General features: G+C 55.2%; 1 protein-coding gene across 3 annotated transcripts in view; it reads right to left on the bottom strand.

The window, feature by feature from the left end:
- Positions 1–3,790: 3,790 nt before the first annotated feature.
- The window catches only part of LOC116955637 (glutamate receptor ionotropic, kainate 2-like), a 112,853-nt gene continuing 92,753 nt past the window's right edge, over positions 3,791–23,890 (bottom strand). For 2 of the 3 annotated variants that reach the window (XM_076053278.1, XM_076053279.1), the window contains exons 14-18: positions 16,994–17,112; positions 16,098–16,315; positions 15,543–15,768; positions 10,081–10,331; positions 3,791–6,768 (exon numbers count right to left, since the gene is read on the bottom strand). In XM_076053278.1, the coding sequence (XP_075909393.1) occupies positions 6,511–6,768; positions 10,081–10,331; positions 15,543–15,768; positions 16,098–16,315; positions 16,994–17,112 (1,072 nt within the window). In that variant the 3' untranslated portion in view covers positions 3,791–6,510. Of the gene's footprint in view, positions 6,977–10,080; positions 10,332–15,542; positions 15,769–16,097; positions 16,316–16,993; positions 17,113–23,890 lie in introns of all 3 variants that reach the window. The other variant, XM_076053280.1, reaches the window with a different exon arrangement.

Raw genomic sequence — 23,890 nt, 5'->3', positions numbered from 1 at the left:
ATAACAAAGACAAAGATCCCCCGTATAGCCTTAACAGACTGTAGGGGCAAGTGCTGTTAGCGAGCACCTATGAAGGCCGGAACGGTACACGAGGGGGTGGGTGGCCAGCACCACGCCCGACCGCCTTTGTCTCCCTAGTGACGATGTTTACACACCGCACCAGGTACTCATTTGAGGCTGAGTCGACCTAGGGGAGGCCCGGGACCGGTTCAGATAATCGTCACTGGTGTTGGCCGTGAGCGGGAATCGAACCCGGGTCGCCAGGTTCATAGCGCAGCGCGCTAACCGCTACACTATCGCTCCCCAGACACACACACTCACACCACAACGCTCCAATCTTTACCCTGGCCCCCTGACTAGTATCAGGATGAAATTCAAGATCGCAGTCACCATTCATCAGAGAACACCGGTTCACCTTCCCATGATCATCATCATCATCATTGGAGAGAAACCCACAGGTGGCAACCCCAGTTCAAGGTGATGGAGTTACAGCAACTACCACACTGCCCTGGCCCTCACAACACGCGGCTCATCAGCAAGCCCAGCACCACCACACTGCCCTGGCCCTCACAACACACGGCTCACCAGCAAGCCCAGCACCACCACACTGCCCTGGCCCTCACAACACGCGGCTCACCAGCAAGCCCAGCACCACCACGATGCCTGGCTTCCACACGCGGCTCATCAGCAAGCCCAGCACCACCACGATGCGTGGCTTCCACAACACGCGGCTCATCAGCAAGCCCAGCACCACCACACTGCCCTGGCCCTCACAACACGCGGCTCATTAGCAAGCCCACCACCACAACGTTACTTGGCTTCCAGAACACACGGCTCATCAGCAAGCCCAGCACCACAACGTTGCCTGGCTTCCACAACACGCGGCTCATCAGCAAGCCCAGCACCACCAAAACGTTGCACAGCTGCCACAACACGCGGCTCATCATCAAACCCACCACCACAACGTTGCCTGGCTTCCACAACACGCGGCTCATCAGCAAGCCCACCACCACCACAACGTTGCCTGGCTTCCACAACACGCGGCTCATCAGCAAGCCCACCACCACCAAAACGTTGCCTGGCTTCCACAACACGCGGCTCATCAGCAAACCCAGCACCACCACGTTACCTGGCTTCCACAACACACTGCTCATCAGCAAGCCCACTACCACAACGTTACCTGGCTTCTACAACACGCGGCTCATCAGCAAGCCCACCACCACAACGTTGCCTGGCTTCCAGAACACGCGGCTCATCAGCAAGCCCAGCACCACAACGTTTCCTCGCTTCTACAACACGCGGCTCATCAGCAAGCCCAGCACCACCAAAACGTTGCCTGTCTTCCAGAACACGCGGCTCATCAGCAAGCCCAGCACCACCAAAACGTTGCCTGGCTTCCAGAACACACGGCTCATCAGCAAGCCCAGCACCACAACGTTTCCTCGCTTCTACAACACGCGGCTCATCAGCAAGCCCAGCACCACAACGTTTCCTCGCTTCTACAACATGCGGCTCATCAGCAAGCCCAGCACCACCACGTTACCTGGCTTCCACAACACGCGGCTCATCAGCAAGCCCAGCACCACAACGTTGCCTGGCTTCCAGAACACGCGGCTCATCAGCAAGCCCAGCACCACCACAACGTAGCACAGCTTCCACAACACGCGGCTCATCAGCAAGCCCAGCACCACCAAAACGTTGCCTGGCTTCCAGAACACACGGCTCATCAGCAAGCCCAGCACCACAACGTTTCCTCGCTTCTACAACACGCGGCTCATCAGCAAGCCCAGCACCACAACGTTTCCTCGCTTCTACAACACGCGGCTCATCAGCAAGCCCAGCACCACCACGTTTCCTCGCTTCTACAACACGCGGCTCATCAGCAAGCCCAGCACCACCACAACGTTGCACAGCGTCCACAACGCTGTGCTCTCCTCTTGGTCGCGCTCGGGGGCGGGGGGGGACTCTCGCGACAGCCCTTGGCTCCAACATAAAGGGCCGTCCATAAATGACGTCACGCGATTTTTGACCACCCGACCCTCCCCCCCCTCGTCACACGGCGTCACAAAAAGTCAGACACCCCCGCACCCCTTAAATATGACGTCACAAAGCTCTGCCCCCCCAAAAAAAACATGCTTCAAATCACTTTAAACTATTGTCACAGTGTAGCGCGTATTTAATGTGGCGCTGCACTCTGATGTTGTAGGAGAAAACATTTATCACAAAGTCTATTTATATGCTTAGATCTTTCGGTAAATCTTCTTTGGTTCTTTCGGTAAAGTCACGTAGAATGAGAATAAAACAATACATTGATAAAATAACACAATAATATTCTCACGACGTTTCGGCCACAATACAAGCGGCCATGTTGTGGCCGAAACGTCGCTTGTGTTGTGGCCGAAACGTCGTGAGAATATTATTTTATCAATTTATTATTTTATTCTCATTCTACGTGACTTTACCGAAAGAACCAAAGAAGATTAATCCTTGCAGTCACGAAAGCTTTAAATTGAAAATCTTTCGGCAATGTCACGTTTTTTATATATATATTATTATTTTATTGTTTCCCTTCAACGTGACTTTACCGAAAGAGCTAAGAATATGAATTACTGCAGTCACGAAAGCTTTAAATCAAAATTTAAAGTCTATTCAATTAAGTTAGAACGTCTTGTCTATATTTATTTAAAGTTGCGCATGTCGATGTGACGTCACATTTCTCAAAACACACCCCCACCCCTCCCCCCAGGTGCGTGACGTCATTTATGGACGGCCCCCTCACCGCGTTCGATTGCGAACGAATGAACAAAGAGCAAGTGCATGGGGTTGCCCCGCCCCTTGCGCTCCCTCTGGGCGACGCAGTCGACGTTTCGCACCGAAGCCAGACGGCCGATCCAAGCTCGCGTTTCGCTTTCTCTAGATGGATGTATTTTTTTTGTATAGTTTTTTTTTCTTGCCTTGACGCATTTCGCGTTCCCATTTTCTTGAAACCCAATTGTTTTTTTCTTCCCCCCCCCGTTTGCGATGACGTACACACGGCACGCACGCACGCACACGCACGCACACACACGCACGCACACGTACGCACACACGCATGCACCCACACACGCACGCACGCACACACGCACGCGCACACACGCACACGCGCACACGCACACGCAGGCGCATCCACGGCATCACTTTCTCTCTCTCTCCCGGTTCCGTTTCCGGATGACGCGCGCATAAGTCTTTACGAAGCAACTCTATCGGGCAGGAACGTACCGAGACTCACCCCAACAAGGCCACGCGCGTGGAAGGGGGTGACGGGGGCGTATGTGTATATGTCTGTGTGTGTGTCTGTGTGTGTGTGTGTCTGTCTTTGTGTGTGTCTGTATGTCTGTGTGTGTCTGTATGTGTGTGTCTGTCTGTGTCTGTCTGTGTGTGTGTGTCTGTTTAACACGTAGGCTTTCGCGACCAATATTATTCATAATAAAGGTTTTTGGGTTAGATCGCGTTATTTATAAATGTGTCGTAACCCTCCACCACCCGACGTCACCCTGCTGCTCTATATAAAGCCGGGAGCAAGCGAGGGCTTTACCATTCTGGCGAATTGCCCGATGATGCTGGATGTATTTACCAGCGAAACGTCGTACTCAAACTGTAAATGTTGTGGATTCACTCTTCAACACACCGGTGGGCTGAAGTAGTGAATTATTTGTCTTTTGTCAACGTGACACTTTTTTTGCTGATTGGCCGTGTCGGGTGGTGAAGGGTTACGACACATTTATAAATAACGCGATCTAACCCAAAAACCTTTATTATGTGTGTGTCTGTCTGTGTGTCTGTCTGTGTGTGTGTCTGTCTGTGTGTCTATCTGTCTGTGTGTGTCTGTGTGTGTGTCTGTGTGTGTGTCTGTGTATGTGTCTGTCTGTGTGTGTCTGTCTGTGTGTGTCTGTGTGTCTATCTGTCTGTGTGTCTGTCTGTGTGTCTATCTGTGTGTGTATCTGTGTGTGTATCTGTGTGTCTATCTGTCTGTGTCTATCTGTCTGTGTCTATCTGTCTGTGTGTGTGTCTGTCTGTGTGGCTGTTACTCCGAATCAGTCGAGCGGCAATATCTTTTAATTGGTTGCGTAACGCTGTGTGTAAGCTACCTGGTCTGTCGCTCCGCTCTAAGCTTCAGGTCTTCTCGGCCACGGTCATTCCCTCCCTTCTCCACGCTTGCGAAACGTGGAACCCCTTAATGGAACATCTTCGCCGGTTAGAAACATTTAGGCTTGCCTGCCTACGATCCATCCTAGCTTTAACCAGGCTGGATTGTGTGAGGAACTCACAAATCCTTGAAAGATCTGGGCAAGGTCCCATCGGTGAGCTCCTCCGGCAGGCAAGGCTGCGTTGGCTGGGTCATGTAGCCCGCATGCCCAGCCACCGCATGCCGAAACAGCTTTTGTTCGGCCGGATCGAGGGGGCTAAACGGGCGCGGCACGGGTTAGAGAAGAGATGGAGTGATGTGGTACAGGAGGCCGTGGAGCTGAGTGGACTTGCCGATGACTGGTACCAGCGGTGTCAAGATCGGCCTCTGTGGAGGAGGCTCGTGAAGGACGCTGCTACTGGGCAGTTGGAGGCAGTCGTCCTCCAACAACAACGGTGGGCGGAGGAGCGACGCTCACAACAACGAGCGGAGCGCCGGGTGGCTAAAGCACAGCAAGTTGGCACAGTAGGGGGCACCGGTGGTGCATCAGTCAGTCATCTCAGTCAGTCGACCCGTGGCACCTGGGTCTGCCCCGTGACCTCCTGCCAGCGGGCGTTCGACACTTCACGTGGCCTCAAGGTGCACATGGCCTGGCACAAGCGTCGTGGTGACGTCACCGCTACTTAGTGGCGAATGGCGGTTGTTGTTGTGTCTGTCTGTGTGTGTCTGTCTGTGTGTATGTATGCGTGTGTGTTATGTGTCTGTGTGTGTCTGTGTGTGTGTCTATCTGTCTGTGTGTGTGTCTGTGTGTATGTGTCTGTGTGTGTCTATCTGTCTGTGTGTGTGTGCGTCTGTGTGTGTCTATCTATCTGTGTGTGTCTGTGTGTGTGTGTCTGTGTGTATCTATCTGTCTGTGTGTGTCTATCTGTGTGTGTGTCTGTGTGTGTCTATCTGTCTGTGTGTGTGTCTATCTGTCTGTGTGTGTCTATCTGTCTGTGTGTGTGCCTGTGTGTGTCTATCTGTCTGTGTGTATGTGTCTCTGTGTGTGTGTCTGTGTATCTGTGTGTGTGCGTCTGTGTCTGTGTGTGTCTATCTGTCTGTGTGTGTCTGTGTGTGTGTCTGTGTGTGTCTGTGTGTGTCTGTGTGTATGTGTCTGTGTGTGTCTATCTGTCTGTGTGTGTGTCTGTGTGTCTATCTGTCTGTGTGTATGTATGTGTGTGTATGTGTCTGTGTGTGTGTCTGTGTGTGTGTCTGTGTGTCTATCTTTGTGTCTGTGTGTGTGTGTCTGTATGTATGTGTGTGTATGTGTCTGTGTGTATGTGTCTGTGTGTGTGTCTGTGTGGGTGTCTGTGTGTCTGTGTGTGTATCTGTGTGTGTCTATCTGTCTGTGTGTATGTGTCTGTGTGTGTCTGTGTGTATGTGTCTGTGTGTGTTTCTGTGTGTGTGTCTGTGTGTCTGTGTGTGTCTATCTGTCTGTGTGTATGTATGTGTGAGTATGTGTCTGTGTGTGTGTCTGTGTGTATGTGTCTGTGTGTGTCTGTGTGTGTGTCTGTGTGTCTATCTGTGTGTCTGTGTGTGTGTCTGTGTGTCTGTATGTATGTGTGTGTATGTGTCTGTGTGTGTGTCTGTGTGTGTGTCTGTGTGTATATCTGTCTGTGTGTGTGGCACGGTTTCTGGCGCCGGCTGCCGTGGAGAGCGGCGGAGTTCCGCGCCGCGGCGCGGTTCTCCGCGGTTGAGTCGCGGGCGACGTCAAAAGAACCACGGGGCACTGCCGCTACTTACGCCTCTCTCTTGAAATAACAAAAAGACAACGTTCTTTTTTTAACCCGCCGAACCGCTGTGCGCGCTGCCCGGATTCGGCGGTGCACTCGAACCCCGCGGCGTCCCCAGCAAACTGCGCGAGGCGTCCGCCTCCGACGGGGGGAACGGGGGAACCGGTGGATGCCGTCGGCAATCAGCGCGCGCGCCCGTTGGCGCCGACTTTCATTCACCGAAATTAACCAAACCCAAAGCAACAACAACAACAAACAAACAAAAAACCTTCTCCGGCGTAGTTCGTATTTATATATATATTTATAGAGTCTCGCCACCCGTTGAAATCCCTCAAAAGATTCGCCGGCGGGGGTGCGGGCGTTCGCTCAACTCCGTCCTGCCCGCCGACGGATGCGAACCAAGCGTCCGAGCCGAAGCGGAGGGCCTTCGATAGACGGGGGAGAAGCGAACCCGCGGCTGCGCTGCTTGGGAATTTCTCTCTCTCTCTTCCTTCCTCGAGTTCGTCTTCGAAGCGGACGTTGGGGTGGTGCTGCTGCTGCTGCTGGTGCTGCTGGTGGTGGCTGTGGTTGTGGTCACGCCAGCGTCTCCTTGGCGGACGCGGGCAACCGCCGGTTGTTGTAGGCGTGCATGCCCAGCGGCTCCTCGGAGCGCATGAGACCCACCACCACCGTGGCGGTCGTTACGCCGCCGCCGCCGGTGGTGGTGGTGGCGGCGCCGGCACCGCCGGCACCGGCGGCGGTGCCGGCGGTGGCCGGAGGTGACCTCCGCACTTTGTGACGGCAGCGCAGCGACACGCGCAGCGACTCGCTCATCGCGCTTAGCACCGAGCGCTGGCGCAACGTGGAGGGGGGTGGGGAGGGGAGGCGGTGGTGGTGAGGTGGTGGAGGAGGGGGTCAGGCGGGTGAGGATGGAGGAGGGTGAGGAAAGAGGATGGAGGAGGGGTTGATAGTGAAGGATTGTGGTTGTCATAATGGATGGGAGCGTGGCGGTTTACAGTGATTATTGGTGGTGGTGGTTATAATGATAGTGGTGATGATGCTGGTGGTGATGATGGTGGTGGTGGTGATGATGATGATGATGGTGTAGATAACGTTGGTGTTGATGGTGGTGGTGGTGATGATGATGATGGTGGTGGTGAGGATAGTGGGGATGGTGGTGATCATGGTGGTGATGATGGTGGTGGTGGTGGTGATGGTGTAGATAACGTTGGTGTTGATGGTGGTGGTGATGATGATGATGGGAACGATCATGGTGGTGAGGATGGTGGTGATCACGGTGGTGATGATGAAGGAGGAGGATGAGACCAAAAAGGCAATGTCATTCTTGATGTCATCATCATCATCATCGTTGGTAGCAGCAGTAGCAACATCATGACCAGCAGAGGAAACATTTTGGGGATTATTCCCGTTATCACCGTCGCCTTCATCATCACCACCACCATCATCACCATCATCACCACCATCCTCACCACCATGATCACCACCATCCCCACCACCATCATCGTTCCCATCATCATCAGCATCATCACCACCATCAATACCAGCGTTATCTACACCAACATCATCACCACCACCACCACCATCATCACCACCATGATCACCACCATCCTCACCATCATCATCGTTCCCATCATCATCACCACCATCAACACAAACGTTATCTACACCACCATCATCATCACCACCACCATCATCACCACCATGATCACCACCATCCTCACCACCATTAGAGTTCCCATCATCATCATCACCACCACCATCACAGCTGTCACCATCACCATCATTGTCATCAACACCACCGACAACATCAACAACATCCTCATTCACCACAGAGTGCCGGTGACGCCACTGCAGAGCTTGTGCCAGGCTAGGTGCACTTTGAGCCGGAGGAGTGTGCCAGGCTAGGTGCATGAGGAGGTCACGGAGCAGACCCAGGTGCCACGTGTTGACTGTTGTGCCAGGCTAGGTGCATGTGGGGGTCACGGAACAGACCCAGGTGCCACGGGTTGACTGCTGTGCCAGGCTAGGTGCATGAAGAGGTCACGGAACAGATCCAGATGCCACAGGTTGACTGCTGTGCCAGGCAAGGTGCATGAGGTGGTCACAGAACAGATCCAGATGCCACGGGTTGACTGCTGTGCCAGGCTAGGTGCATGAGGAGGTCACAGAACAGATCCAGATGCCACGGGTTGACTGCTGTGCCAGGCTAGGTGCATGAGGAGGTCACAGAACAGATCCATGTGCCATGGGTTGACTACTGTGCCAGGTTAGGTGCATGATACGGTCACGGAACAGACACAGGTGGCACGGGTTGACTGCTGTGCCAGGCTAGGTGCATGAGAAGGTCACGGAACAGACCCCCAGGCGCCACGGGTTGACTGCTGTGCCAGGCTAGGTGCATGAGAAGGTCACAGAACAGATTCAGGCACCACGGGTTGACTGCTGTGCCAGGCTAGGTGCATGAGAAGGTCACGGAACAGACCCCCAGGCGCCACGGGTTGACTGCTGTGCCAGGCTAGGTGCATGAGGTCACAGAACAGACTCAGGCGCCACGGGTTGACTGCTGTACCAGGCTAGGTGCATGAGAAGGTCACGGAACAGACCCAGGTGGCACGGGTTGACTGCTGTGTCAGGCTAGGTGCATGAGGAGGTGAAGGAACAGACACAGGTGGCACGGGTTGACTGCTGTGTCAGGCTAGGTGCATGAGGAGGTGACGGAACAGGCCCCCAGGTGCCACGGGTTGACTGCTGTATCAGGCTAGGTGCATGAGGAGGTCACGGAACAGACACAGGTGGCGCGGGTTGACTGCTGTGCCAGGCTAGGTGCATGAGGAGGTCACGGAACAGACCCCCAGGTGCCACGGGTTGACTGCTGTACCAGGCTAGGTGCATGAGGAGGTCACGGAACAGACACAGGTGGCACGGGTTGACTGCTGTGCCAGGCTAGGTGCATGAGGAGGTGACGGAACAGACCCCCAGGTGCCACGGGTTGACTGCTGTACCAGGCTAGGTGCATGAGGAGGTCACAGAACAGACACAGGTGGCACGGGTTGACTGCTGTGCTGGCTAGGTGCATGAGGAGGTGACGGAACAGACCTCCAGGTGCCACGGGTTGACTGCTGTACCAGGCTAGGTGCATGAGGAGGTCACGGAACAGACCCAGGTGGCACGGGTTGACTGCTGTGCCAGGCTAGGTGCATGAGGAGGTCACGGAACAGACCCCCAGGTGCCATCCATTGACTGAGGTGACTGGCAGCTGCACCAGCAGCTCTTCCCACTGTGCCAACCATCGAAAGCAAAGGTCGCCTGTACAGCCTGCATATACCCTTTGGGGCAAGTGCTGTTAGCGAGCAGCACCTATGAAGGCCGGCACGCCACGCAAGGGGGTGGTGTGGCCAGAGCCACGCCCGGCCGCCTTTGTCTCCCTAGTGGTGAACGTGCACACACCGCACCAGGTGTTGGTGTCTGTGAGCGGGAATGGAACTCGCGTTGCGGGGCACGTAGTGCAGCGCTAACGGTGACGCCACCGCTCTCCCACCACCACCACCACCATCACCACCACCACCACCACTCTCCCACCACCACCACCACCACCACTCTCCCACCACCACCACCACCGCTCTTCCACCACCACCACCATCACCACCACCACCACCACCACTCTCCCACCACCACCACTCTCCCACCACTCTCCCACCACCACCACCACCACTCACCTACCACCACTCTCCCACCACCACCACTCTCCCACCACCACCACCGCTCTTCCACCACCACCACCACCACCGCTCTTCCACCACCACCACCACCACTGCTCTCCCACCACCACTCTCCCACCACCACCACCGCTCTCCCACCACCACCACCACCACCAGCCCCACCACTCTCCCACCACCACCACCATCACCACCACCGCCACCTCCGGCCCTCCATCAGTCGGCCGGTCAGCACTGCACCACACCACACAACACCGCACCACACAGCACCACCACCATCGTCACACCGCACCACCACCATCGTCACACCGCACCACCACCGTCGTCACACCACCACCACCACCATCGTCACACCGCACCACCACCATCGTCACACCGCCACCACCACCATCGTCACACCGCCACCACCACCGTCGTCACACCGCACCTTGTCGCGAGTGGCGGCGCGCTGCGACCCGTAGAGGAACTCGGCCAGGGCGGCGACGATGGCGACTCCGAGGCCGGCGGCGAGGACGATGAAGATGCCGCCGATGTTCTGCACCCCCAGGGCGCTCGCCTCCTTCGTCTCCTCCTGGGGGCACGAGCTGCTGCGCCACCACCGCTCCTTGAGCGTGTGCAGCTTGCCCCCCTCCTGCAGCTGCAGGATGGCGATGGTGATCATGTCGCGGTAGGGCGAACCTGCGGGACCCAGCGCCCGGCCAAGAGACCGGGCCCAGCCAGATGCCCAGTCAGCCACCCAGCCAGATGCCCAGTCAGCCACCCAGCCAGATGCACAGTCAGCCACCCAGCCAGATACCCAGCCAGATGCACAGTCAGATACCCAGCCAGATACCAGTTAGATACCCAGTTAGAAACCCAGTCAGATAGCCACTCACCCAGCCAGATGCACAGTCAGATACCCAGTTAGATACCCAGTCAGATACCCAGTCAGATAGCCACTCACCCAGCCAGATACCCAGGCAGATAGCCACTCACCCAGCCAGATACACAGTCAGATAGCCACCCACCCAGCCACCCACCCAGTTAGATATCCAGTCAGCCACCAAGCCAGATGCACAGTCAGATACCCAGTTAGATACCCAGTCAGATACCCAGTCAGATAGCCACCCACCCAGCCACCCACCCAGTCAGATATCCAGGCAGCCACCCATCCAGATAGGCACCCACAGCCACCCACCAAGCCAGATATCCAGTCAGATACACAGTCAGATAGCCACTCATCCAGTTAGATACCCATACAGATACCCAGTCAGATAGCCACTCACCCAGCCAGATACTCAGTCAGATAGCCACTCACCCAGCCAGATACCCAGGCAGATAGCCACTCACCCAGCCATCCACCCAGACAGATAGCCAGTCAGATAGCCACTTACCCACCCACCCAGCCACCCACCCAGCCAGATACCCAGTCAGATACCCAGTCAGATAGCCACCCACCCAGCCACCCATCCAGTCAGATACATAGTCAGATAGCCACCCACCCAAACAGATACCCAGCCAGATACCCAGTCAGATAGCCACTCATCCAGCCAGATACCCAGTTAGATAGCCACTCACTCAACCACCCACCAAGCCAGATACCCAGTCAAATACCCATTCAGATAGCCACCCACCCAGTCAGATACACAGTCAGATAGCCACTCACCCAGCCACCCACCAAGCCAGATACCAGTCAGATAGCCACCCACCCAGCCAGATACCCAGTCAGATACTCACTCACCCAGCCAGATACCCAGCCAGGTCCCCAGTCAAATAGCCACTCACCCAGCCAGATACCCAGTTAGATAGCCACTCATCCAGCCAGATACCCAGTCAGATAGCCACTCACCCAGCCGGACACCCAGTCAGCCACCCAGTCAGATATCCAGTCAGATAGCCACCCACCCAGCCAGCCACCCAGCCACATACCCAGGGAGATACTCAGTTAGCCAGCCAGCCATCCAGATACCCAGTCACATACCCACCCAGCCATATCTCCACCCAGCCAGATACAAAGACAGTCACCCAGCCAGCCACCAAGCCAGCCAGCCATCCATCCACACATCCAGCCAGCCACCCACGCGTAGCGCACGGATGCACACAGAGAGAAAGAGGTCGTGTGGAGGGTTAGGCACAGGCCATTGGACAAAGGCGATCACTGCATCGCACAGCGCTTCCACCCCTCCGTACGGTGGTCCCGTCGCACTCAATTCGAATCCTCGTGGAGATTCTGTTCCCCTCCAATGTGGACCGGCGCATTGCACAGACACATTATACTACACTCGTGTATTGTCGCAGAAAAAAGAAGAAGATGCACTGTTGCGGCCGTCTGGAACGCTCTTCCTTCCGATATTAGGAACTATGCACTTTTAAATCATCATCTAGATTGACAAACTCATTTCTTTAGATATTGCTTGTTGTTGTTGTGTTTGTCGTCCTTCTCCACACACTTCCGATTAGCAAGGTTGGCTATGCGTATTACCATATCCCTGTCTCTCCAGAGTTCCCTCTCCCCCCATGTCTCCCCATCTCTCCCTATCTCCCTATCCATCTCCCCTCCAGCACCCCAATCTCATTCTCTCTCTCTCTCCCCATCTCCCTCCCACTCACCCCCCCCCCCCCCTGCCATGTCTCTTCATCCATCTCCCCACCAGTCTCAATCTCTCTGAGTCACTCTCAGCCTCTCTCAGTCTCTCTGAGTCACTCTGAGTCTCTCTCAGTCTCTCTCAGTCTCTCTCAGTCTCTCTCAGTCTCTCTGAGTCTCTCACAGTCTCTCTGAGTCTCTCTCAGTCTCTCTCAGTCTCTCTGAGTCTCTCTCAGTCTCTCTGAGGCTCTCTGAGTCACTCTGAGTCTCTCTGAGTCTCTCTCAGTCTCTCTCAGAATTTCTCAGTCTCTCTGAGTCTCTCACAGTCTCTCTGAGTCTCTCTGAGTCTCTCTCAGTCTCTCTGAGTCTCTCTGAGTCTCTCTGAGTCACTCTCAGTCTCTCTCAGAATTTCTCAGTCTCTCTGATTCTCTCTCAGTCTCTCTGAGGCTCTCTGAGTCACTCTCAGCCTCTCTCAATCTCTCTCAGTCTCTCTGAGTCTCTCTAAGTCTCTCTCAGTATCTCTGAGTCTCTCAGAGTCTCTCAGCCTCAATCTCTTAGGAGTCTCTCTCAGAGTATTTCTCAGCGTCTCTCAGTTTCTCTGAGTCTCTCTCTCAGTCTCAGTCTCTCTGTGTCTCTCTCAGTGTCTCTCAGTCTCTCTGCGTCTCTCTCAGTCTCTCTGAGGCTCTCTGAGGCTCTCTCAGCCTCTCTCAGTCTCTCTGAATTTCTCTCAGTCTCTCTGAGTCACTCTGAGTCTCTCTGAGTCTCTCTCAGTCTCTCTGAATCTCTCTGAGTCACTCTGAGTCTCTCTCAGTTTCTCTGAGTCTCTCTGAGTCTCTCCAGTCTCTATGAGTCTCTCTCAGCCTCAGTCTTTTAGGAGTCTCTATCAGCGTCTCTCTCAGCGTCTCTCAGTCTCTTTCAGTCTCTCTGAGTCTCTCCGAGTTTCTCTGAGTCTCAGTCTCTCTCAGTCTCTCTCAGTATCTCAGAGTCTCTCTGAGTCTCTATGAGTCTCTCTGAATCTCTCTGAGTCTCTCTGAGTCTCTCTTAACCTCTCTCAGTCTCTCTGAGTCTCTCTCAGCCTCTCTAAGTCTCTCTGAATCTCTCTCAGAGTCTCTCTCAGCCTCAATCTCTTAGGAGTCTCTCTAAGAGTCTTTCTCAGCATCTCTCAGTCTCTCTGAGTCTCTCTCAGTCTCAGTCTCTCTGTGTTTCTCTCAGTCTCTCTGAGTCTCTCTCAGAGTATCTCTCAGTCTCTCTCAGTGTCTCTCTCAGCGTCTCTCAGTCTCTCTCAGTGTATCTCAGTCTCAGTCTCTCTGAGTCTCTCTCAGCATCTCTCTCAGCGTCTCTCAGTCTCTCTGAGTCTCTCTGAGTCTCTCTCAGAGTCTCTCTCAGTCTCGGTCTCTCTCAGCATCTCGCTTAGCGTCCATCTCAGCGTCTCTCAGTCTCAGTCTCTCTCAGTGTCTCTCTCAGTGTCTCTTAGTCTCAGTATCTCTCAGTCTCTCTCAGCATCTCTTTCAGTCTCTCTGAGTCTCTCTCAGCATCTCTCTCAGCGTCTCTCAGTCTCTCTGAGTCTCTCTGAGTCTCTCTCAGAGTCTCTCTCAGTCTCAGTCTCTCTCAGCATCTCGCTTAGCGTCCATCTCAGCGTCTCTCAGTCTCAGTCTCTCTCAGTGTCTCTCTCAGTGTCTCTTAGTCTCAGTATCTCTCAGTCTCTCTCAGCATCTCTTTCAGTCTCTCTGAGTCTCTCTCAGCGTCTCTCAGTCTCTCTGAGTCTCTCTGAGTCTCAGAGTCTCTCTCAGTCTCAGTCTCTCTCAGCGTCTCGCTCAGCGTCCATCTCAGTCTCTCTCAGTTTCTCTCAGTCTCTCCCAGTCTCGCTCAGCGTCTCTCTCAGCGTCTCTCAGTCTCAATCTCTCAGTCTCAGCCTCTCTCAGCATCTCTCTCAGCGTCTCTCAGTCTCTCTGAGTCTCTCTCAGAGTGTCTCTCAGTCTCAGTCTCTCTCAGCATCTCGCTCAGCGTCTCTCTCAGCGTCTCTCAGTCTCTCTGAGTCTCTCTCAGAGTGTCTCTCAGTCTCAGTCTCTCTCAGCATCTCGCTCAGCGTCTCTCTCAGCGTCTCTCAGTCTCAGTCTCTCTCAGTGTCTCTCAGTCTCTCTCAGTGTCTCTCTCAGCGTCTCTCAGTCTCAGTCTCTCTCAGTGTCTGTCAATCTCTCTCAGTGTCTCTCTCAGTGTCTCTCAGTCTCAGTCTCTCTGAGTCTCTCTCAGAGTCTCTCTCAGTCTCAGTCTCTCTCAGCATCTCTCTCAGCGTCTCTCTCAGCGTCTCTCAGTCTCTCTGAGTCTCTCTCAGAGTGTCTCTCAGTCTCAGTCTATCTCAGCATCTCTTTCAGTCTCTCTGAGTCTCTCTCAGAGTGTCTCTCAGTCTCAGTCTCTCTCAGCATCTCGCTCAGCGTCTCTCTCAGCGTCTCTCAGTCTCAGTCTCTCTCAGTGTCTGTCAATCTCTCTCAGTGTCTCTCTCAGTGTCTCTCAGTCTCAGTATCTCTCAGTCTCTCTCAGCATCTCTTTCAGTCTCTCTGAGTCTCTCTGAGTCTCTCTCAGTCTCAGTCTCTCTCAGTTTCTCTCAGTCTTTCCCAGTCTCGCTCAGCGTCTCTCTCAGCGTCTCTCAGTCTCAATCTCTCAGTCTCAGTCTCTCTCAGTGTCTGTCAATCTCTCTCAGTGTCTCTCTCAGTGTCTCTCAGTCTCAGTATCTCTCTGTCTCTCTCAGCATTTCTTTCAGTCTCTCTGAGTCTCTCTCAGAGTCTCTCTCAGTCTCAGTCTCTCTCAGCGTCTCGCTCAGCGTCCATCTCAGTTTCTCTCAGTCTCTCCCAGTCTCGCTCAGCGTCTCTCAGTCTCAGTATCTCTCAGTCTCTCTCAGCATCTCTTTCAGCATCTCTTTCAGTCTCTCTCAGCGTCTCTCAGTCTCTCTGAGTCTCTCTGAGTCTCAGAGTTTCTCTCAGTCTCAGTCTCTCTCAGCGTCTCGCTCAGCGTCTCTCTAAATCTCTCTCAGTTTCTCTCAGTCTCTCCCAGTCTCTCCCAGTCTCGCTCAGCGTCTCTCTCAGCGTCTCTCAGTCTCAATCTCTCAGTCTCAGTCTCTCTCAGTGTCTGTCAATCTCTCTCAGTGTCTCTCTCAGTGTCTCTCAGTTTCAGTATCTCTCAGCATCTCTCTCAGCATCTCTTTCAGTCTCTCTGAGTCTCTCTCAGAGTCTCTCTCAGTCTCTCTGAGTCTCTCTGAGTCTCAGAGTCTCTCTCAGTCTCTCCCGTTCTCTCCCAGCCTCGCGCAGCGTCTCTCTGGGCCCCCCTCTCACCGAGGGGCATGCCCACGCCGTAGCCCTTGCTGTCGATGAGGCCCCCGATCTGCGTGAGGTTGCAGTAGCGCTGCGTCACGTGCTCGATGGTCGTCGACTCCATGAGCATGGCGAAGTCCGTGGTGAGGGCTCGGTGGATTCCCTCTTCGTTGTTCTTGACGAGCGCCGTCTGGTGGCGGCTGCTCATGAACGCCCACATCTTCTCGTACGTCGAGATGCGCGACTTCTGAGTGAGCACGCACGCACGCATGCACGCACGCGGGATGCCCGGTCAGCGGTGGGGGAGGGCGTGGCGGGGAGAGATGGGCGAGTGGGTGATCGGGCGAGTGGGCGAGCGAGCGGATGGGTTGGTGGGTGGGCGGGTGGGTGGATGGGTGAGAGGGTGGGTGGGTGTTTGGGTGAATGAGCGAGCGAGCGAGTGGGTGGGGTGGGTGAAATGGGTAGGGAATTGTTGTGTGAACAAGCGCAGGGATGAGTAGATGGGCGGGTGGACGAGCGGGCGGGCTGAGGGGCCAGTGGAGGGACGAGCGGAGGGGGACGAGCGGTCTTGCCCACCTTGAAGAAGGTCATGGTGGAGCCGTCGCGCACGGCCCCGTACTCGATCTTGGTCTGCTTGGCGAGGTCGTCCGCGGAGCCGATGGGCGACTCCATGCGCTCGACGGTGAGGAAGGCGGCGAGGTTGGCCGTGTACGAGGAGATGAGGATGAGGGTGAAGAACCACCAGATGCCGCCCACGATGCGCGTCGACAGGGCACGCGGCATCAGCTCCGAGCCTGCGGGGAGAGGCATGCGGGAGGAGACGCGAGGAGACACGGGGGAGACGCACGCGGAGAGACACGAGGGGAGACACGTGGAGACACGCGGGGAGATGTGCGGGGAGACACGCGGAGACACGTGGCGACACGCGGGGAGATGTGCGGAGAGACACGCGGAGACACGCGGAGACACGTGGAGACACGCGGGGAGATGTGCGCGGAGACACGCGGAGACCCGCGGAGACACGTGGAGACACGCGGAGACATGGGGAGACACGTGGGGAGATGTGCGGGGAGACGCGCGGAGACACGCGGAGACACCAGGTGACACGAGGAGACACGCGGGGAGATGTACGCGGAGACACCAGGAGACACGAGGAGAGACACGGGGAGACACGCGGGGAGATGTGCGGGGAGACGCGCGGAGACACGCGGAGACACGTGGAGACACGCGGGGAGATGTACGCGGAGACACGCGGAGACACCAGGAGACACGAGGAGACACGCGGGGAGACACGCGGGGAGATGTGCGGGGAGACACGCGGAGACACGCGAGTAGTCAGGCGAGGAGTCAGGCGGGGAGACACGAGGAGAGACACGAGAAGACAGACGGGGGAGACACACAGGGAGACACGAGGGGAGGGAAGGGGGGGGGGGGCGGACGTGAGGGGGGTGAGGGGGGAGGGCGCTCCGCACCTTGCTGCATGAGCGCTCCCACGCCGAACCAGAGGCTGTTGAGCATCGTGAAGTTGTTCTCCAGGACGTCCGAGTCCGGGTTGCAGGGGTGAGGATTCTTCCACTCGTAGGGGCTGAATCTGCCGGGGCACATTGGGGTGGGGGGGGGCATGGAGGGGAGTGGAGACACGGGGGGGTGGGGGGCAGAGTGAGATGGAGAGATGGGAAGATGGGGAGAGAGAGGGAATGAGAGAGAGAAGGAATGAGAGAGAGAATGAATGAGAGAGAGAGTGAAGGAATGAGAGAAAGAATGAATGAGAGAGAGTGAAGGAATGAGAGAGAGAGAGAAGGAATGACAGAGAGAATGAATGAGAGAGTGAAGGAATGAGAGAGAGTGAAGGAATAAGAGAGAGTGAAGGAATGAGAGAGAGTGAAGGAATGAGAGAGAGTGAAGGAATGATAGAGAGAATGAATGAGAGAGCAGCACGTGACGATGCGACGGCGAGACACCCCCTGGGGTCGACTCCCAACCCGGACCCCCTCTCGGTGCGGAGATTCCGGAGGAGCGACGGAGAGCACGGAGACGAGAAGCGAGTTGGAGCAGTGGGGGGCACACAGGTGGTGGTGGTGGCGGTAGTGACGGTGGTGGTGGTGGCGGTAGTGGCGGCGGTGGTGGTGGCGGTGGTGGTGGTGACGGTGGTGGTGGTGGCGGTGGTGGCGGTGGTGGTGGTGGTGATGACGGTGGTGGTGTTGGTGGTGGTGGTGGTGACGGCGGTGGCGGTGGTGGTGTTGGTGGTGGTGGCGGTGGTGGCGGTGGTGCATCTGGGCAGTTGTCTCAGCAGGTCAACCCGCAGCAGCAACAGCGGTCTGCTCCCGTGACCTCCGTTAGACACTTCACGCAGCCTCAAGGTGCACATAGCCTGGCACAGGCGCCGTAGTGACACGGCACACGAAGGGGTGGGTGGCCAACACCACGCCCGGCCGCCTTTGCCTCCCTAGTGAGCGATGTTTACTACACACCGCACCAGGAACTCATTTGAGGCCGAGTCGACTTAGGGGAGTCCCAGCACCGGTTCAGAAAATCGTCACCGGTGTTGGCCGTGAGCGGGAATCGAACCCGTGTCGCCGGGTGCGTAGGGGAGCGCGCTAACCGCTGTACCACCGCTCCCCCCCCCCCACAAACACGCACGCACACTCGCACATATACGCACACACACACACTAGCACCACACACACTAGCACCGTAGACCAAGTAATTGGCCTGCCGAGGAGTGCGACCCTGCCGCCGATAGCAACTCGCTTGGAGATCCCATCACTGGCTGGCTGGCGGTGGATTGACTCAGCCCATCATCCTTCCGTCCCTCTGGGGGTCGATAAAATAGGTAACACCTCGTGAGGAAGTCGACCGCGGCTGTCCAATAGAATGACTCGCCCCCACAACCCCACCCGTTCGCCCGCCATAGGAACGTGGAATTCCACCACAGAGCAGCACTAATGGCACGACGCTCATGCGCATAGGCAATTGCCTGTGACTCTTCCGAGAATGTACGAATATTTACCTAAAGCATGCACATATTAATTAAACGCATACACAGCATATACGCACATATTACAGCACGAGGGATGTATGCTAATTGCGCGATAATAAATTGTAAATAATGCCAATATGAAAACGTTTTAATATACCAACAGAATATGGAAGAGCGCCGCTATTAATATTGTAATGTATCGCGGGGGAAAACTGTCAGGATTGATTTTAAAGCGCCACCCCCCCCGACCCACCCCCTGTGTAAATATGCGAAAAATAAAATGCATTGTGATGGTAAAAAAGGCGAGGTCCCTTTGGTTATAATGCGGCTGTTTGTTGAATTATTTGACATCTGCTCCGTTTGGGGGGGGGGGGGGAACTGGAAAAAAAAGCTAAGTTTTTTTGTTTGTTCGTCGCATTAAAGGCTCCGACGTGCATTTAATAGATTCGTGTAATTGAGGTCAATGCCATGCACACACGCACGTGCGAGGAAATAAACACACACACACACAAAGGTCTACCCCGTGAAGCCTCGACACACAATTGGGGCAAGTGCCGTTGACGGGGTGAACCTGTGAAGGTTGACAGGGCGCACGAGGGGGTGGGTGGCTGGCCAGCACCGCGCCCGGCCGCCTTTGTCTCCCCAGTTGTCGGGTTTGTAGCGCAGTGTAGCGCTAACCACTGCGCCACCGCTCACGGATTCACACACACACACTCAATAATCTATCCACCCACACACCAATGTGCATACACAAAGACAAAGATCCCACGTATAGCCTTAACAGACTGTTGGAGCAAGTGCTGTTAACGAGCACCTATGAAGGCTGGAACAGCGCACGATGGGGTGGGTGGCCAGCACATACGCCCGGCCGCCTTTGTCTCCCTAGTGGCGATGTTTACTACACACCACACCAGGTACTCATTTGAGGCTGAGTCGACCTAGGGGAGTCAAACACAGACCCACACACAATCCTCTGCACGGCTACTCACGTATACACACACACAAACATCGATACAAAGATTCCCCGTAAAGCCTTCACAGACTGTAGGGGCAAGTGCTGTTAGCGAGCAGCACCTATGAAGGCATGCGCGGCACACGAGGGGGTGGGTGGCCACCACCACGCCGCCTTTGTCTCCCACCTAGTGGCGATGTTTACACATCACACCAGGTACGAAGTTGAGGCTGAGTCGACCTAGATGAAGCCCAGGACTGATTTAGATAATCGTCACTGGTGTTGGTGCCCGGAGTCGAACTCAGGTGGTCGTAGAACAGCGCGATAACCGTTGCTCCGCCTCTCCCCACATACGCACGCACACACACACTAACACACACACACACACTAACACACACACACTAACACACACTAACACACACACTAACATACACTAACACACACACTAACATCCTTCAAGAGCCTCCTCCACAGAGGCCGATCTTGAAACCGCTGGTACCAGTTATCGGCAAGTCCACTCAGCTCCACGTCCTCCTGTGTCACGTCACTACATCTCTTCTGTAGCCCGTGCCGCGCCTGTTTAGCCCCCTCGATCCAGCCGAACAAAAGCTGTTTCGGCATGCGGTGGCTGGGCATGCGGGCTACATCACCCAGCCAACGCAACCTTGCCTGCCGGAGGAGCTCACCGATGGGACCTTGCCCAGATCTTTCAGAGATTTGTGAGCTCTACTCTTTGGTTCTATTCGGTAAAGTCACGTAGGTAAAAAGATAAAACAACACAAATCACGACGTTTCGACCGCAACACAAGCGGCCTTCATCAGGTGAAGGGACCAGACTGTCTCGAGGAGAGTGCTCCAGCGCGTGACTTTGCCGAATAGAACCAAAGAGTATGGATCCTTGCAGTCACGAAAGCTTCAAATCTAGAATTTGTGAGCTCCTCACACAATCCAGCCTGGTTAAACCCAGGATGGATCGTAGGCAGGCTAGCCTAAATGTTTTCCAACCGGCGAAGATGTTCCATTAAGGGGGTCCACGTGTCGCAAGCGTAGAGAAGGGAGGGAATGACCGTGGCCGAGAAGACCTGAAGCTTAGTGCGGAGCGACAGACCATTTAGCTTCCACACAGGGTTACACAACCGATGAATAGATATTGCCGCTCGACTGATTCGGAGTGAGACCTCTGCTGTTAAACTGGAGCCGGTGATAAGCACTGCCCAGGTATGGAAAACTCTCCACTCTCTCCACAACTGCCCCATCACCGATTGGGAGTTGTGGGGGTGGAGTGTCCGATGGTACAAAATACCCAGGCAGGTGCTTAGTTTTGGTGGGGCTGATGGTAAGGCCCCATCTCTTAGTGGCACGCTCCAGTCTCAGTAGCAGCGTCTCCAACTCCTCCTCTGAATGAGCAGCTATTTCCAAATCATCGGCATACATAACGTGGTTGAGCAATAGGGAGCCATCACTTGACCGCACCCGGGAATCGAACAGCCTCCCATTATATCTGTACCAAATGGAGATTCCCCTGGTACAGCTATTGAAGGCTTCACGAACTACGTGGTCAAAATAGATGTTAAATAATGAGGGAGCCAGAGGACATCCCTGTCGCACCCCAAGGTGTACAGGGAATGGCTCTGACTCCCGGACACGTAGTTATACCCGGGCCCGCTCACCATCATGAAGGTCCTTAATGATCGTGAGCAGAGGGTCACGGACTCCAAAAGCACGAACAACAACCCAGAGCCCAGGCCTACTGATGGTATCATAGGCCTTGACCAGGAAAATAAAGCAGTGATATAGGTCTTGTTGAAATTCCCTACACCTCTGCTGTAGCAGACGGACAGAAAATATGGCATCTGTGCAGGACTGCCCTTTCCTGAAACCGCATTGAGGCTCCAAAAGCCTTTCCTCAGCGTCCCTGGCAAGGCGATGTTGAATAATCCTTGCCAGGACCTTTCCCGGCACACTGAGGAGTGAGATGCCCCTGTAGTTGTTACAGTCTGTGCGGTCCCCCTTCTTAAGAGGGGGACCACCAGGGCATCCTTCCAATCAATCCTACGGATCCCATCCATTGGTCCAGACTGCTGTTATGATGTCATATAGGGCAGTCTGTGCACAAATGCTACCCTCCCTCAGCATTTCGCTTGGGAGATCATCTCTACCCGGTGCCTTTCCTGGTCTCAGACTCTTGATCGCCTTCAGTACTTCCTCAACAGATGGCACCTCAGCCAGCCACTCACAGGGGGTGACTTCTTCCAATATTTGAGGCACTGCAGCCTCAGCAGGGTCATCCCCACTTTGTGCCACGACGTTTTCCTGGCTGAGGGATTTCCCCTCCCCCAGGACCTCACAGAAATGCTCAACAAATCTGCAAACCTGTTCCTGGGGGTCGGAGATTGGATCACCGTTTTTTCCCCTAATGATGGTAATAGGTGTTGCGCTGCAGGTTACTTTTTTGATGGAGTTAAATAGAGATTTGTGATTGCGGGCCACTGAGGCAGACCTCATCTCCTCAGCAACCCGCGACCACCACCCATCCTTGCAGCGCCTCATGGCTCTCTGAACCTCCGAGGGAAGGCTGCGGTAAGCCTCCTCATTCTCTGACGTGGGATTTTGTAGCCGATGACAGTGGGCCTGTCGCTTTTTCTCAACCATCCTGAACACCTCCTCTGTCAGCCAGGGTCTCTGGGGAGGTCTAGACCGCGTACCCAAAGCAGCCATTGCAGCTGCATGAGTCACAGTCCTAAACCTCGCCCATTTACCCTCGACATCAGGAGGAGTGGGGGACGATGCCAACCCCAGCCGCAAGCGATGATTAAATTCTCGCTTGCAACTTTCATCAGATAACTGAGACCAGGCCACTTTAGCTTGGAATGGGGTCCTGGGTGTACACCCACCACCGGAGTGGAAGAATGGCAGGCGCATCTTACAGATGACTAGTCGATGGTCAGAGGGCAGATCAGCTCTACGGTAGGTCCTGGTGTCAATGACATGGGCTCGCATCCGCTGGTCGTCACTATGTAGTCCAGCAGATGTTCTTGCTTGGACCCGGCATGCATCCATGATGTTGTGTGGATGCGCCGATGCCGGAACAGCGTGTTGGTAATTACAAGCCCATGGGCTGCACAAAAATCTAGCAGCTTCCTACCGTTGTTATTGAGCTGATCTGGCCCATGCCCTCCAATCACTCCAGACCAGGTGCCAGCATTATGACCAACTCGGACATTGAAGTCACCCAACAAGATGACTCTATCCCGAGGGGCCACTTTAGCCAGCACCTGTGACAGGAGGTCCTGGAAGGCATCTGACTCATAGGCTTTGCCTGCATCCCTCCACGTATGTTCGTCTGCGGTGGGGGCATAAGTAACCACGACCACCACTCCTCGCCTCCGGTTGATGGGAAGGTGAGCCCAAAGTAGCCTTGGGCTTACAGCTTCCCACACCTCACCGCCATGCTCCCACGCCCCCTTCATTATTTTGTTCAAAAGAAGAGCCACTCCCTGTTGTTAGGCAGTCTGCTGCCCCGAGTAGAGGACTGTCTACCCCTCATTGTGGCAGGAGCCAGAACCGGTCCACCGGACCTCCTGAATGCCTCAGAGATCCAGGCGGTACCGGTCCAGCTCCCGACAGAGGAGTGGCAGCCTCTCCTCCGCTGTGAGCGTTCGAACATTCCACGTGGCCACACGAAGTGGCTTTTCGTTGTTTCTGGAGGAGCCCCGAGAGTAGAGATTCAATCTCCTGGCTCCGCCAATTGGAGTTTGGCCAGGAGACGTCATAGACGCCTGTCCCCCTGGGGCCTCCGGCACAAGCTTATTAGTTACATATTTCAGTCGTGGTTTAGTGGTACATTTTTGAACGTGGAGGGGTTACCAGCCCCTCACACCCGTCCAGAGCCCCCATTTAGCCCCTGTGGTGGTCACAGGCTCCATGAGGGGAGGAGCCAATCGGAATTGGCCCTCCCCCCACAGCACTGTCCACGATAGAGTTGCCCGTCCGGCACCGCGAGGAGGTAGGGGGTTGTTTTGCCAGACAACACACTAACACACACACTAACACACACACACTAACACACACACACACCTGAATAGGAATGTAACTCCTCGCCTCTGCACGGCTGCTGATAAGCGGCGCTAATAGCCACACGTGACAGCGTGCTCACCACACCACCACCTCCACCTCACCACAGCTCACCACACTACCACCACCTCACCACACCTCACCACACCACCACCTCCACCTCACCACACCTCACCACACCACCACCTGCACCTCACCACACCTCACCACACCACCACCACCACCTCACCACACCTCACCACACCACCACTTCCACGTCACCACACCACCACCACCTCACCACACCTCACCACACCACCACTTCCACCTCACCACACCACCACCACCTCGCCACCTCCTCACCACACCACCACCTCCACTTCA

This window comes from Petromyzon marinus, chromosome 60 (genome assembly GCF_048934315.1).
Source record: "Petromyzon marinus isolate PM22_M1 ecotype Great Lakes invasive population chromosome 60, UKy_Petmar_22M1.pri1.0, whole genome shotgun sequence".
In the NCBI taxonomy this organism is placed as follows: Eukaryota; Metazoa; Chordata; class Hyperoartia; order Petromyzontiformes; family Petromyzontidae; genus Petromyzon; species Petromyzon marinus.
Note: the sequence above shows the minus strand (reverse complement) of the source record. Positions and strands in the feature narration are given on the sequence as shown.